General features: G+C 39.7%; 1 protein-coding gene across 1 annotated transcript; it reads left to right on the top strand.

Moving 5' to 3' along the window:
• The first annotated feature begins 289 nt into the window (after nucleotides 1-289).
• Nucleotides 290-5329, top strand: LOC114880360 (L-lactate dehydrogenase A-like 6A). Its single transcript, XM_029196290.2, has 6 exons — nucleotides 290-451; nucleotides 3854-3971; nucleotides 4036-4200; nucleotides 4580-4753; nucleotides 4840-5081; nucleotides 5153-5329. The coding sequence occupies exons 1-6, from the start codon at nucleotides 290-292 to the stop codon at nucleotides 5327-5329; spliced, it is 1038 nt and encodes a 345-aa protein (XP_029052123.1).
• Nucleotides 5330-16665: the final 11336 nt, after the last annotated feature.

Raw genomic sequence — 16665 nt, 5'->3', positions numbered from 1 at the left:
CAAGGATATTAATTTGATATTTTAATTAATTTAATTTCATATATTGGAGCGGGGTAAGATGTAAAAAATGAAAATATGAAATTCAATTATAATTGGGTCTCTCTCCATGTTCCGCCGTCCGAGGGTTAATATTCCCACGCGCTAACTATCGATTCATGCATAGATAACTTCAAATTTGACAAATTAATCAACGTTTGACAGTTGTTTCCATCATTCGACGTCGTAGCAGCGAAATTTCCAGTGTACCCGAAGAAGTTCTAAATATTTTTACGTTTCGGGTTCATCGAGGATGGCTGTACCGAAAAAGAAGTTAACCGGCACCAGCCCGAACACCGCGACGTTTTTGCTCACCAAACAACCGGAAGATTACGTGGACGATCATCGGGTGAAAATCGTCATCGTAGGCAGTGGTTACACGGGTGTTGCCGTTGGAATCGCGATACTCTTCAAGGTTAGCCGTATATCTAACACCATTGCCGTTTAACTCTTTCGTTTCTAACTGAGAAACTTTATGAACACTGTTGATTTCTACTCCGCACGACTGCGAAGGATATATTCTAAGGTGGACAAACGGAATTCGAGGAATGCCCTGGCCATGTTGTGTACGCTAGCGAGGAAGCAGGGTTGAATATAGGCTCGTTAGCGTAGTGCCGGATCAAAAAGGCTATTATGCAAATGATTCACGAAAGACCAGAAGAGGGAATTCGGCTACGGGAGTGAGCCAGAGATCGGAACGTAAAAGAAGGAAGAAATACGGCAAGGAGGGAGGGAGCGGAGGAGCGAACGGTGCTTCCTCTCGCTCGTTATCGGATCGTAACGCGAGCATTTACACGTCGGACGCCCCCGCAAGATCGCCGTCGAGCTGATTTATGTTAGTCACCAGAGGAGGAAAGTTGAAATCCATACCCGTCTACGAGGACACCCAACCCTTATCGCGTTCGCTCATCCAAGAACCTGGTTTTCTCGTGCGTGCACCTGAGAGAAGCATAACCTTCGCTCGGTAATTCGAGCGAAATTGGGAATCCCTTCTTTTGTTCGCCAATTCCTGTGCTTTTCACGAACGACTGTCATTACACCAACAGTTTCGGTGTTCCTCGAAACGTAACGCATCGCGTTCTCGTACACTTAACGAAACACAGTCCGGTTAATCGAATGAGTCAGCCGACTTAAACGAACACAATCTCAAATAATTAGCTCGTGCGTGTGCAACGAGGCTTGTGAAAACGAGCCGAACCGTCCGAAGGAAGAACGAGACCATGTTGCCGGTGCACTTGGTACACATTCCAGCAGGAGGTAATGATCGTGGGCGACTAATGCCAGGTTTCGGTTTCCACGGATCGCGAGGAGGGTGAAGGAAGGCCGTAGACCAGCACAAGGGGCGTACCTGGCTGTCATTAGACTCGTTATGTTGGAAAACGTCGTTGAAACACGCATATGTATGTTTCCAACGACAATGATTATCCTTACACTAATTACTATGTTATCTCGTCGTCAAGACACATAATAACACGAGGAACGTCGCCTGTCATCGCCGTTGAAGGTGTCGCTCGTGGGACCATTTTGCAACGGACGCGTCGCTAATTGGAGGGAATTTTTAAATAACGCGACATTCTTATATTGAATGGCTCTCGAAAAATATATTACAAGGTGATGAGAAAATGTTTAGCGTGGAAAAGTTTTGGTGGTAACGAGGATCGAATAAAACCGCAACGAAAGGTTAAGAAGGCAAAGGAAAAGGAGGTGAGAAAGAATAATAAAAAGAAGAGTGAACCGTACGGTTGCTCCGCTCGTCTCAGCTTGGCAGATCGCATCAACGAGATGATCGCAACGAGGTACCAGGGTTCCGGTACCATCTCCAACGGTTCCAGTATCCACCTTGCAAGCTTACTACGCCCAGCTTCCTCTCCTCGGTAGTACTTGCATAAGACGTTCATCTTCTTCTTCGTCTCGTCGTATCCTCGGCTGGTTGTAACATGTCATGTCCGTCGGGCCGCATTAAATCGTACAAACCATCTTACAGGTCGCTGACGCTCATCTTTTCTGCTTCCTCTCCCGAAATCTTCTCTCTCGACGAAGAATAAAAATACAAGATATTCCTTGTATCCAGGGTTAAAACGACGATATTGGTGGATGCTAATTAGAAAACAAGGAGACACGATACACCGGAAGAATAATAAAACGTGTGACGGATCGAGTGTCACACCTTCGGTGTCCTGCGGTTCTTCCAAGCGGAATCGACCAGGTTAACCAAGAGTGAAACGTTCGCTAGGTAACTAGAACCGCATGAGAGAATGCGAGATGCAACGGTGAAAAAGGCGGTGGGTTTTGCTATTTGCCTTTTGTAATTAACGACACAGTTCGCTTCACCTGAATCGCTCGGAACGTTCCACGGATATTTGTTTTCTCTGCGGCGGGGTTGTTGGTCACGCGTCATTAAAAAATCTCGTTACAAAACACACACGGGCCAGGGCGGTTTGTAAGTTAATTACCGCGCAATGTCGTCGCACGATACGCGTTAGTATTACGAGGGCTGACAGGAGAAACGGGAAGGGGAAAAAAAGAAATAAGAAGAGGGTACGCCACACGATGAGTCCACGCGGGGAAACTTCATCAGCTGCGATATTATGCATGCTACGGAAGTCATGCTTGATGAAGTATGGTGATTAAGCGGTGTACAATAACAGATTGGAAGCACAAGGGCGTAACGTAATATATTTAAGAAGCCGTTTCTGTTTGGTAGCCGCGGGTTTGTCTTAACGTGTGAAAGTAACATCTGTCAGAGAAAAATGTGTCCATCTGCTCGAGCGTGAACGAAAGCGAGGAAGCGAGAATATTTTACCACGAAAAACAGCCTCGTCCGACAACGATGCCCTATTATTCACGGCACGAATTAGACCGTGATTAAGAGAAATCTAGCGGAGTTGAAAACGCGATAAGATTAATGCCCAGCTGTCGTTGGGAAAGAATTTTCACTCGAAATTATGGATGTTAAATGATAGAGGAACATCAATTATTAGAATAGAGAGAGATCTCGAGGAACACGCAATATCGTAGCTTTAACCCTTGAACGGCGGACCATAGAGAAAGCTTCAATTTTAATTTAACTCTGTATTTCTAAATTTCATACTGCTCCTTTGAAAATTATTTTTGTGAACATGTAACTTTAGATTAATATCCTTGTATATATTCTGCAACTTTGGGTCACGATTCAGGCTCCGCTATTCAATGGTTAAGAAAAAAGACTCTTGCTGTTCGATCAATTATTGCGATATATCCTTTCGACGTTGAAAATCTTTGGCATCGCTTTCTTTCGATGAACAATGAGCGCATTGAAGACATTGATGCAACACCAAGAGAAAGTTACGATGCTGAATGCTCTTATGAAGAACTTTCAAAAATGAACACGTTGAAATACCGTGATGATTACCAATATTCGGTGATATGTTGAGAACAGAAAATTCTGAGTATCACTGATTGCCTTAATAGCGTTATATGTCCTAACTTATCAATTGCAATTTACAAAAGACTTGAAATTCAAATTTTTCGTCGATTCTCGTTACATCGGGTTGGCAAATTAAACGAAAAGAGAGAGCCCCGATCGAGAAGCATAAAATGGGCCGCTCTCGAACCGCTTCGTCCCACTTCGTCCCACTCGAACGTAGGCGATCAATCCCTAACGATCCTTCGCATTAAGGGATCGCTCGAATGGTGCGATCGATCGCGCGGGTGCTCTTAATGCGATTCCATGGGCTCCTGATTGCATAACTATACCAAGCGCGTAATAACTCTGTGGCTAGCGACCGGTTCCTGTTAATTACTCTTCATAATCTTCTGTTGCTCGTGCTTTTTGCAGCGGTTGGCCTCTGAGCTGGTGTTCATAGACGCGAACGAGGATCTGGCCAAGGCGGAGGCGGAAGACATCGGTCATGTGGCAGCGTTCCTAGGAGATCCGAAGATCATCGGCACCAAAGGTGAAAATAAATTTCAACCTTCGATTTGTTTGCAACATTCAGCCAGATCACGATCGTTTTGCAGATTATTCGTTAGCTAGGGAAGCAGCCGTTTGCGTAATTACCGTCGGCGACAAGTCGACGAACGAGGAAGCCTCTTTGGAACAGAATTTGAATGTCTTCAAAGAGGTTATACCTAACGTCTGCAAGTATGCACCGAACAGTGTACTCTTGATCGTCACGTCACCAGGTATACTTCTTTCAAATAATACACTTTGAAAGGTGAACAATCAATTATGTACAGAGTTGGCCATTATTTCAAATAATCATCTGATATTTTCTTTAAATGAAAATTTATCTATAGATCTTTGAATAAAATCAAATTATTTGAAAATAGCAAATAATTTTCAATTTAAAGATATTTTTATTTGAAATAAACTTTCATCTTAAATAAAGTTTAATTTTTTCTGTTATTTTCAAATAACTAATTGAATTTTTAATTATTTATTATTTTCATTATTTATTTCTTATTCTGGAATACTTTCGTTTTAGTCGAAATTCGTGTCAGAAGATAATATGGAATAATACCCAATTCTGATTATATAAATCATACCCAATTACGTTTTCAGTGGATATACTATCGTATGCAGCGTTTAAACTGTCCGGTTTTCCACCGCAACGCGTGGTAGGTCTCGGAACATTTTTAGACAGCTGCAGGTTTCAGTATTTCATCGCGCAGAAGCTTGGACTTTCGGCGAGCTCGGTGCAAGCGTCTGTAATCGGTGAAAACGGATCCAGCTCGGGTAATGAACGAGGAACAAGAGGGATTCCTCTTGTCACGTGTCCGAAATGTACACGTTTAAAAATAGATCGAACGTTGGTCGAACAGTGCCGATCTGGTCCACCGTAACCGTGAGGGGCATCAAATTGAAAGACATCAACAAAGATATCGGTACCAAGACGGATCCCGAGTCTTGGGGTGATCTCCACTCGAAAGTAATCGACAGCGACAGCGATCTTATCGCGAGAAAGGGTTATCGATGCTGGGGCATTGGCATCTGTGCTGCCGAAGTTGTGGACGCGATCGTACGGAACACCTGCATCTGCATCACCGTCTCTACCTATGTGAAGGTGTCCTAAACGAAGCGATTTGACACTTCGACAATCGCAAGTTCATTAATTCATTTTCATTCATTTTTCAGGGCTGCCGACACGGTTTGGAAAAGGACGTCTACATGTCTCTGCCGTGTGTAGTCGGTAGAGAGGGCATTCAAACGCTTTTGCGTCATCAGTACACGCCGGAAGAACAAGATCTAATGGAAGCCTCCTGTCGAATCATCTACGAGACGCAAAAATCGATTCTTCAAATGTTGGAATAAACCATGACGAGATCTCGATAAGCGTTTCTCAAAAATTTTCTCGATGTTCGTTGAAAGATTCGTGAATCGCGAGACCTGGCGGCTCTTGCGGAGATCGTGCTTCATCGCAGAGGTGCGCGATGCAAATAAAAAGTGACTCGAGGATGATATCGCGAATCGTTTTATGTGCTTGTTTGCATCAGTTAAGAGGAATTCCACGGAAAGCCATAGCGCGGATAACGTTTCCGTCGGCGGAAGGGTACGGTTCCTATACCGAGAGCACGATTGATCCTTTGCGCTCGTACATCTTCTCGATCGTCGTGGATTAACCTTATTTTCTATTAATAAACGGATAACCGTGTAGTTTGTTTACAACTAATCAAGCATTATATCATTATTACATTGAATAGAGAAAGTGTAAAGGAATCCGCATGCCCCGCCGTGCCGGGAATTTCGGCCAATTTGTCGAGATTAATGTAGACCAACGACGATTAATATCCGATGTACGAGAGCGGTTAACCGTCTGGACAACCGCCAGCCGGGATGATAAAACGATCGCAGTTACAAACATAAAGAGGACCAGTTTCGGTGCCGCGATGGTCAACGATACGGCGATATGTTATAAAATTCACTCAGTCTCTTTGTCTCTGTCAGCCTCGATATTAGTCAACACGTTCTCACCTGAATACTACCGTCGAACGGTACGCTATTCTTTATCAACGCTTTAATAGCGGCACGTTTGAAAAGAAAGCACGGAGAATGGTATTTGTCCGCAGCGTTCTAAGCTGTGAGATTGAAAATTAAGAATGAAAAATTTCATCGAAAGTGGAGGGCGCTTGAAAAAAGAAAGAGGCGAGGTGGCAAGTTGGTACCTGCTTATTTTAATGGCTCCGCCTCGTCCCGTTTATTCTCTTTCACGATTTCGTATTCGAAACGAAAATCCAGGACCGTAGCAGGAGGGGCCGTCCCTGTCCTCGTGGTTGTCGCGACCTAGCAGCGAATTCCTCGTGGTACTCGCGACAGGAGCACGACGAAGCAACGGTGATTCATTATCCATGCTAACGAATGTGCGTTACGAGAGAGAAAAAAGAAGGTACGAGCAAGAACGAGAGGTCTTTCCTACGGCTGGAAGCCACACCAATAACGACGGGGGAGCACGACAACGTCTTCATCTGCGGGGCAGCGGCTTCTTCTCCGGCGAAGCCATTTTTCTGTATTATCTCGATGACGCGTCCCGGCTACATAATTTATACCGCGCCAACCGATTATGGATCTAATGACATAATTCCATCCGTCGACATTCAGCCTCCTCTCGTAAACCCTCCTCCCGTCCCCATTTGACTTTCAAAAGTGCATCCGAAATTAAAACGTCACTCATCGTTGCTTCTTGCATTCGTTTTCTTTTTCCTCTTCCTTCTTTTCGCCGAGTCTCGTCGTCTCGTTCATCGATAACGACAAAAAGCATCTACGGCTAAGTTAATATTACCACCGTGGTTGCTTGCTTTCATCCTCATCGTCGAGCATCGAGGAGGATATATTCAGCGAACGTCGCGCCAGGTAAATTCATATTCTGATACGAGGAAAGGAATAAAAAGAGGATGGAGAGATGTCGAGGACATCGTTCACCTGCGAGACACCGCGGTAGGTATTACTAATTATCTTGCTTTTTATTCCGCCCCGACATAATACATGGTCGGTTCGAGCACTCTTCGAGAGGAGGAGGTGCGATACGCGTAGGAGTAAGATAAAAATATTCATCAAAGTATTAGATAATATGAAATTCCAAATGTTTCTAATTTTGTAAAGAATAAAGAATCTTATGTGTAAAAATCGTTTCTAGGTTATTAATGACTGCCCCGAATCGACGAAACCCTCTTCTAAGGTGTAATATCCCATGTGTTCGAATTATTTATGCAACAAACCACGACACGAGTGCAACACAAGATCCCGAAGCACTTCGGATACCGTCGTAAACTTGCCGCGATACAGCAGGGGGGCTCGGGTCAGCTCCTGATTGAGTTACGATTTAATTAGTCCGCGCGGCCAATCAGTAATTAAGATATCCGCTAATCAACGGATCCACTTCTCCATCCCTTCGATCCTCTCTCCACTTGTATTAGCGGACCTGCTCCCTTCCGTCCTAAGGATTCTCTTTCTTCGTTCTTTCCTTGCTTTCTATTTTACCCTTCCTGGTTCCAGGTACAGTGCTAGTGAATCAATCGACCACGATTGGGCAGCCCCCAGGATTCTAATGATTAATCCTCGAAAAAGAAGGAAACGGCCCCGGGGAAGAGAAAAAGTCGATAGCCGGATACTCGTTATGCATACTGGCTCTCGAACACGATTCATTTCTTCATCTTGCTGTTTTTCTTAGATTATACAGTAGACTCTTGTTATATTGCCGCGTGAGCGATTTGACTTTCCTATGAATTTTCAAGCATACTAGTGCATACTATTTTTCCTATGAAGAGGATATCCTTTAAATGAGTGCTTGGTAGATTGACAAATTTTCCACTCCTATAGCCCCGCCGGCGGCAATATAACAAGAGTCTACTCTATCGAATTTTGACAATATTAAAAGATGTAATATTATCGAAAATATTACGATTTTTAACTTTCTGGTCGAATTGATATTGATGTAAATTATAGTCTGACAAAATTATACTTTCCGTTTTACTCTTCAGAAAAATGTTTCTGCATTCGAGCACGCAGGATGTGGTCAAATTATCCTTGACGCAAATGTGAGATCTCTGGCTCGAAATAGATGTCACTTTCATTGAAGCAGAACCGCATTCGAGTCTGCCGAGACGCAAGTAGAAATCACGGCGAGATTAATCACCTGTTCAGACCGTTGCTATAAGTCTCGGTACACTTGTTACCCCATTAAATCAAATATATGATACCAGACCCCATGGAAAGATGCTCGTAATTCATAATAACCACAGTAGTTATGCGTCTTGCCTGGGCGGTCTGTGACAAATATTCTAAGCAAGTATTTAGTACCTCGAACGGTATCCTCGATACACCTTGCTCAAACGTGTTCTCTTATTAGTAATTACAATTAGAAAAATCAGACATAATAGATTGGTTGAAGGATAAATTAACACGTTTATTGCCATATCATCCATGTACAAATGACGCATCGATTCCGATACGAGTTCGTCATTTACTTTATAAAATACACTCTTATCAATCCAATTATAAATAACTCTCTTGAGTATTTAAAAGTGTAGATAATCGAAGGAATTAAATACTACGAAAATTAACAGATTAGATTGAACAGATAAAAATGAAACTATTGCAAGGTGAAACTTTCAAATAACCGAATAAATATTTTTTATCAGTGATTCAGAAAATCCAATCAGAAATTCAAGAAAAAAAGTCTGAATGATCGCGGCATCTATAGGATACCGGAGGAACCTTCCTGGCACAGGTAACACAAAATCCGCAGTTTGGGTCGATCATGATCCAAAATAATTTTTAAACGAAAGAGTTTCATATGTTGAAAGAATAAATTTGAAAGAAATATTCTAACATTTAGAAAATGAAAATAATATGAAATATATAACGGGTCTCTCTCCATGGTCCGCCGGTCGAGGATTAATATTTTTTTGCAAAAATTGTACGATTTTAATAAAAGAAACCGGTCACCGTTAACTAACATCGATTTCTTTTCACTGGAAACAACTGTAAAGTTTCGAACGTTTAAATAGGAAGGCTCTGACACAAATTCGGTCAATACGATTTTCTTAGCGAGATTAAGCATCGTATCGGCCCGGTGCGTGAGATAGCGTTGATTGTAATTAATAGCCGAGCATTGCGTTAGCCCTGCGGCCGGTTAATTGTCGAGAGAAGATTAATGGCGCGAAATCACGCCAATACCGGGCCGATTGTCGAAAAGCGATTCGTGTTTCGAGCGTGGCCAACTCGAAAACTCGTTTCTTGTTACACTTGTTCGAACGATAAAACGAAGTGGAGCTCACCCGTGGAAAATTATTCGCGACTGGTTCCGGACACAATATACATATACAGATATTTTTACACGAGACCGACCCCTCTCGACTCTATCGCGAAATTAATTAAGATTTATTAGAACGGTCCTCGTATCGTATCGATTCGTTAAATAGTTCGCACCTGTTGATTCTAACGCGCCAATCGATTTAACAATCATTATCTGACAGTTTGGAATTATTTCTCACAAAAAAAGAACAGAGGTTTTAAGGATTGAATACCGAAGGAAATCACTCGAAGATTCCATCGTTTATTTTTTATTGTGATTACTGCTCGTTGCAGTATTCTGATTTTATTGATAAAAATTATGTAATTGAAATTTCGTCCCTAGTTGATCCAGGAAGTACGTTAGCTATCGGTATTCCATAGATTAGCAATTTCGCGGTAGCGAGGCTAATCAACGTGAATTTCTACGATCGCATATTCCCTTGGCGAGTATTTGAAAAAATTTTCACAAGACTAATCGAGTGTCTATAGATACACGTTCCCGTAGGTAATTACCTTGGTAATGATGCACCGTACGGAATGAATGTTGCAACCTCTAATACCATACGTGACCATCGGGATCGAACTGTACTATCGAAATCTCGAAAGAAAGGTGAAATTCCAAATTCCATCGATAAACAGTTGCAACACATCAACTGCATGTACATTTCCTATCGACATTCGACCTATGACAGACTTGTAAAAAATGGTTCTTTAAACTTTGCACGATCTATCGTCGCTTTGGATAATAGTGAAAGAACTGGTATCAAGGGAGTTAAAAGGTTAAAGTCACGAGATAAGGCGGCGTAGTAATTTATCGTTAATTAAAATGATGCACTGCTGAACCGTCCGACGCTGATTAATAGGGTACACGATGTTATTGTTTCTTTAATGATTCTTTAATGACTCGATTGTCTGCTGTATTATCAACAACAGGGAAAGTTCAATGATGCGTATACAAAAACCGTAATTTATCTCTACAGGCTGTTTCATAATAGGTGGAACAAAATTTTTGTTGATGCATTTGACATTACTGTTAGGAACCCAAATTCTGATTATTTAAATATAATTCTCCCATTTTCGTACAGAGAATAAATCGTGCTCTCGATCAAATTTAAATTATTTTTTTTTAAGTTCTTATTTTGATACATAAACAGAAAGATTTTATTCAATATATATTAATGAATAAGTATTAAACTTTAAAACAAGAAAGTACAAAAGGAGCAATTTTTTATCTCTCTGAAGTAGATTAAAATCAAATTAACGGTACCACCAAAATTTAATCCATTTTTTATTAAATCTAAACCCTTATCTTGTTGACGGTTATGTAATTTTTGAAATATTTCCGTATCTAGCAGACGTCTATCAGAGAAACGATCCATAGATAAACATTTTACTTCAATTAAATTACATTCGGCAAATCCACGCTCCAAACGCATGTCTGTCATTTACCGAGGAGAATACTCATAATCAGATCTGACTTACTGATTTATGTCTCATCAAGCGATTGTATCTAAAGAACAAGCTAAATCGTCTTGTACAGCTGAATAAGTTAATCAATTTAATGATAATTTTTCAAAGAATCGCAGTTTCGAAGGATAATAAACCGAGGGGTAGTAATTTCAAGGGCATAGAGAGTTTCTCTCGAGTTCCCTGCTGATTTATAGCAGGATCCTGGATTACCGATCCGCGCGAGTCTAGATCTCAGCTTACCTTCGACGGTAAGCCAGGAATAAAACCGTGATCGCTAGCTCGTTTCTTCCAGATTCCAGATTGCTGCTCGATTATGCCCCGATCAAAGATTTACGACCTAGCCAACCTGTGCAATGACGATTACCGTACTCGGCATTTATTTATTGTTGCGGTGAATCACTTATTGCGTCCGTGAAACCTCTATCTTTATCTATCGCTTCACTTTCCTTGCACGCGTGAATGCCCTATTAACGCTCGACGAAAAAAACGACCACCCATGAATACTGCACAAAGGTGTATTCTATACAAATAGAAAAAAATACCCTTATCGAAATAAAATTTTATAAAAATTCGATATTATTTCTTTGAAATTAGCCAAGCAGGATGGGGTAAGATCATGGTTGAGCATTATTTCAAATAAACTTCTGATATAGATTTTAAATAAAATGGAAATATTTAAAAATTACAAATCAGTTTTTTCTCTGAATGAAAATTTATTTATAGATCTTTGAATAAAAATCTCAAATGAAATCAAATTATTAAATAAGTTTTTATTCCAACGATAATGCCCAACTCTGAATAATATTTAACCCTTGGACGACAGTTCACGAAGAGAGCAATAATTTAAATTTTATTCTATTCCTAATTTGGAAATTCTTCCAAGCACAAGTATACAACGTGTCTCGAATCCAATCGTAATTTTATTATCACTTATTATTGATTATTATCTCCATGTAATATCGCGACGATTTTGCGATTCTCTTTCCAGACGAGCACCTGACAAATATAGATCGTCTCGAGATCGATTAGAACGCGCGTGCACGATCGGAAGTCGTGTTCAGTGAACAAGGTTGATTCACATTAACGAGCACGTATGATACGGGAATCGCAATATTCGCACTATCGAAAGACATTTCACGCTCGCGCTAGCTCGTTTATCGCGGCTACAGTCACGGTTATCGTTAATACACGCACTCGACTTCCCAGTTGCTTATCGGTAGGACGTTCCCGGCGAAACTGATGCTTCCATACGATTAATTAATCATACGTTTAAATGTCGAGAATGGTAGCGGCGGTGTTAAAGTTGCGAATGAAGGAGATAAGAAACGAGCAAGATCGTATGTAAGATCACACATGTTCTGTTATCGATGCTTCATTATGTAAATAGCGATTAACTTTTGTAATGAATGATGTTGGATCGCAAAGAGCATATGTTATTAATTTAACAAATAAATTTACGACTTCCACATTTAATTTCAAACCTTTGAGGTCCCCTTGATTAATAAACTTGGTTAAAAAATTAAAATTTATTCTACAAAAAATTAAATAACATTCAATCTAAAAAAAGGGCAACAGTAAGAAAAAACTTCATTTAATATTTTTTGAAAATGGGGCCCAAGGCTATAGTCCCCCTTGATCTCCCTTTAATCCAGCGCTATTTGTAATCAATTTTTAAGTTAGGTTGCGATTGAATTTGTGTACTCGAGGCAAAATTCGCGGAAATAATAAATAATAATCTGGTAGATAAAAAATTTCTATGAACAAGCTTTTAGAGTAAAAGCTTTTAAACTCTCCCATCAAAGCGAATTTTATAGTGAGTGATCGATCAAACACAGGTAAGTGATAAGTGATCGATAAATATAATATTTTAGAACATTTATCGACGATCTCATGAAAATTTCCAACGTAAAGTTCATTGACTCTATTTCACGGGATCTTAATTTGCTGTAAACTTGATTGCGTAATTGTGTTTCACAATTGTAATCAGCGATTATCAATGTTGCATATAAGTTTCGCAAGAACATGTACCAGTTCACGATCAACGTTCATGACCAAGAAATCGTAACGAAACATATCGAATAAAAAGTTACTACACGTGACCAACGAAATCCTGATCGAATAATGATGTAAATAAAAACAAAGACACATGAAAGAGTTACTTTTTAGCGGGGATACGAGAAAGCAATTTCGTGTGGCTAGGTTGAAACTCAACATTGTACGATCCACGCCCAAGTTGTTCCGTGAAATTACACTCACCGGTAATTTATATTTGCCCCTTTTAAATTGAAATACCGTTTCTTTTTCTCCCTTTGCTCACATCTTACTTGTTGCAGCGATCGTGAAATGAACGGTTATGAGGAAGATATCCGCTGTACCATGCACCCTATTGCGAATGATACGTCAATCTTTTATTTATTTCTATTTTTTTTTACTAATTCACATGTCATAGAAGCAAGTCCGTAATTAGTTTATCCGATCAAGATAGCTAATTCCTTGTTACGATTAAGAAACTCGATAGCGAAGCCTTTCGCAATATTAAGCCGGGATTCACAAAAGCCGGTTTTTCCACTAGATATCTCGTGATTTCAGATGTTTTCTAATCCTAAAAGTAGTATTTCTTAACAATAATAATTAAATTCTCCTTGCAAATATTTAACTTTAATTTTTCTTCCAATTGAACCTACACCACTTTCGAAAATAACCATTCGTATTTGTAACGTTCGATTAATTGTAAAAATATTGCTACTAAAATCGATGCTAATTGGACGATCGGTTCGCCAACATTCACAATCAATTAATTTATCATAATACAATTCAATTGGTAGCGTTTCCGTGATAATCGAATCGACTTCTAACGACCATAATGTTAGCATAAACGTGATTATTGGGTCGTAAAATGTTGCAATAACGAGTTAGAACTGAGAAGCAGGTAAACTGGTTCCGGGCGAAATATTCAAAGACCGGTTAATTAGTCGAATTTAACACGAAACGGAACGGCAACCAGCATATTTTAAATATGTATCTCACCAGCTGCTGGGAAATATGTCGTCTTGCTAATGAACATCAACTATGAAACGTTTCAATTCGACTTGGGTACAAGATCCTTGAAATTCGAGCTCTTCGAACAGATAAGAATATGTTGTTTATGAAATATTTTCCTTCGATTTGGCAAACACGTGCGTTTCTTTCCGTTCTTCGACGGATAGTTTTTTGCCGTGATAGATACAGAGCTCCTTTTCGATTACGAATTTACATGAAACTTGCAATTCGAGTACAACAGTTAGGGAACCGAAGAAGGGATGAGAAGAGATTATTATGTTAACAGCGTTGCGCAGAAACGATCCACGTGCTTGTTTTTCGGGAACCTTGACCAACCGATGTTTCCTTTTTGCACTCGAGTCGCGTTTACCAAATTGATACATTTGATGTTTGCTGTAAAATTACTAATCTCCAAATCGTAATCTGGCAGAGTAGATAAAAATAATTTGCAAATGTCACAGTCCTATTTTGACCTAATAATTTTCACATCTCTGTAAATATATATTATTTACCCAAGGAAGAAACACAAAGGAGCGCGGTTGACCGTTGGGAAGCCACGTTGGTTCCAGCAGTTACATTCGGTTATTCTGCATTGCGTTTGTACAGTTATACTAATTCGAGTCGGTTGTTTGGCTTGATAATTACACGTGACACCATGGTGGTACACGCTTCCTTCGGTTGTAAATTTCTAATTCGCAAAACAGAAGTGTCGTGCGCGTAGCGAATCGAGGCTTATACTTCCTATTAGGATCCTCTTTAATTTTCGCGTCAATTTCAACGGAACGCTCGAGGTATAGATACGGTAATGCTAATAATTATAGAACGTCGACACGTGCCGTTACTCGCCGAGTGTCAATTTCATCTTCGAACATTTGCCCGACGTCGAAAGTAAAATTGCATAGAGATATTCGTGCAATATCGCGATGGTATATTAGCTAGGATCATCTTGTAATCTTCTACGCTCGAGAAAATTAAAGATGCGAGATTGAAATTGATTCGAAATTAAGCTAGTCTAATGCAAGCATATTTTCAAATGCGCTCGATGCGCTTAGCGCTTTTGACAAGGTAACTGTAATCGTGAAATCCATAACGCGAGTTGCTTTTACAAGCAACGCTGTATTAAACTCGAGGTAACCAACGACACGTGTCTTCTATCACGTCGCCTCTTCTCAAGAGCTTCCAACTATTTGTCTAGGAGGAGCCGAGAGGAAAAGAGGCTGAAGAAGAGAATGTCATCCATTTACAGGGTTAACCTTTTGGACATTACACGAGCCGTTATTTCACGATCTTCCACTGAAAGATTTTTTGAAACGAAAGACTATAGAATAGTGACTTGCATTGAAAACTATTAGATATCTTATTGTTACTTGATAGCAGCTTTTAAAATTTTCTTTTATCGTTTATCACCGTCTCTTTTGCTTTCCTCTTAGATATTTACTCCAGATGTGAAATTAAAAATATCCTGTTATTTATAGAAAAACGATGCTTTCAAGTGTTAATAATAGAAACCTGATATGAATATCTTTGTAACTAGTGTATTCTACGTTTATGAGAGCGATTTACAATCTTTTGACAATAAGTACTCTTAAACGGTTCATATTTTCTATAATTCAAAACATGTAAAATGAAAATACAAATAGTTGTAATTATAATAAAAGCATGGTTCCTAAACAAAAAACTATTTTCTTTTAATACGTTTATACTATAGTTTCAAAACACCGTAACAAAAGTTACAATTATCTTCATATCAAACGTCGACACGACTATAATATAAAGGATTTAAAAAATGCAATAATCGCAATCGCTAAAATCTTCATCAATTAACAAACACATGACGCAGCGTTGCATCATGCGCGAATACACCAGCGGTGTTACCGAGAATGATTCAACATCGAGATGTAGCGAGGTAACACTATTTTCTGGGAAACAGATAATCGTTCAAGAGAAATGCAACGATGTGTCTCGCGTGGCACCGTATCGGCGAAACAAATTTTTTGTGCCAAAAAACCAATGTCCGGCGGTCAATGCCGTTGTACGATAATCATCGGGCAAAGTTTAATTCGACAGACAATTTTTTTTCTCAATAAGGTTAATCAGTTTGCTGACTTATCGGAACCAGCCGCTCGTATTCTTTCGCCACAGAGGTTATCTAATGTAATTAAGCAAACCTAGTCATTCAACTTGAGCAATCTTTCAATTTCACGGACATTAATGAAAAAAAAAGAGAATGATACAATGTACCTTTCATTTCCCTCTGTTCTTAATGACGATGAGTATCGTTCCCTTAATTAAAGACACCATGAAAAAAATCATTTTAAACGTTATTGAACCGCTGTAATTAAATCACCATCGAACACGCGAAACGTTTCCGCTGTCTGACTGACTACATATCTCCGAGAGGATTCATTTCACAAGAATGATATCAGCGAATTACGAAAGAGATATGAAAAAATTTACAAACAATACCGTCGAATGAACCGTAACATTTGTACTTTGACAATTGGAAAAAAAACTGTATCAATTGAAAATAAATGTTCAACCCTTTCGATCTGTAAATTTATGTACCTGTAGTTATACTATGATAGTTTAACACTCTGATATTAAAAATGGATAATTAACATTCTCTGCCAGATAAGTGACCGCCCCCGCAAATTATAATTACAACGTGCTTGACTGTGTACAAATGGTCGTTTCCACTGCCACAGTATTAAACGCAATAATGGGTTAAGGTTTACCGTTAAAGTTTTATAAACTTGTCACGGAACGGTAGTCAAATGGATTAAAAAGAAACAAAGAGGGAGCCGAGTTCTCTGCATCGAATTAAACCAGACGCATTTCACGATATAAAA

This window comes from Osmia bicornis, chromosome 5 (assembly GCF_907164935.1).
Source record: "Osmia bicornis bicornis chromosome 5, iOsmBic2.1, whole genome shotgun sequence".
Lineage (NCBI taxonomy): Eukaryota > Metazoa > Arthropoda > Insecta > Hymenoptera > Megachilidae > Osmia > Osmia bicornis.
This window is presented reverse-complemented; position numbering and strand designations above follow the sequence as displayed.

What these genes read in the sequence shown, in the direction of transcription:
- LOC114880360 (XM_029196290.2), top strand. Translation starts at nt 290, where the DNA reads ATGGCTGTACCGAAAAAGAAGTTAACCGGCACCAGCCCGAACACCGCG. An exon ending in GAATCGCGATACTCTTCAAG is followed by an intron (nt 452 to 3,853) that starts GTTAGCCGTATA and finishes TGCTTTTTGCAG; the next exon opens with CGGTTGGCCTCTGAGCTGGT. An exon ending in CCGTCTCTACCTATGTGAAG is followed by an intron (nt 5,082 to 5,152) that starts GTGTCCTAAACG and finishes TTCATTTTTCAG; the next exon opens with GGCTGCCGACACGGTTTGGA.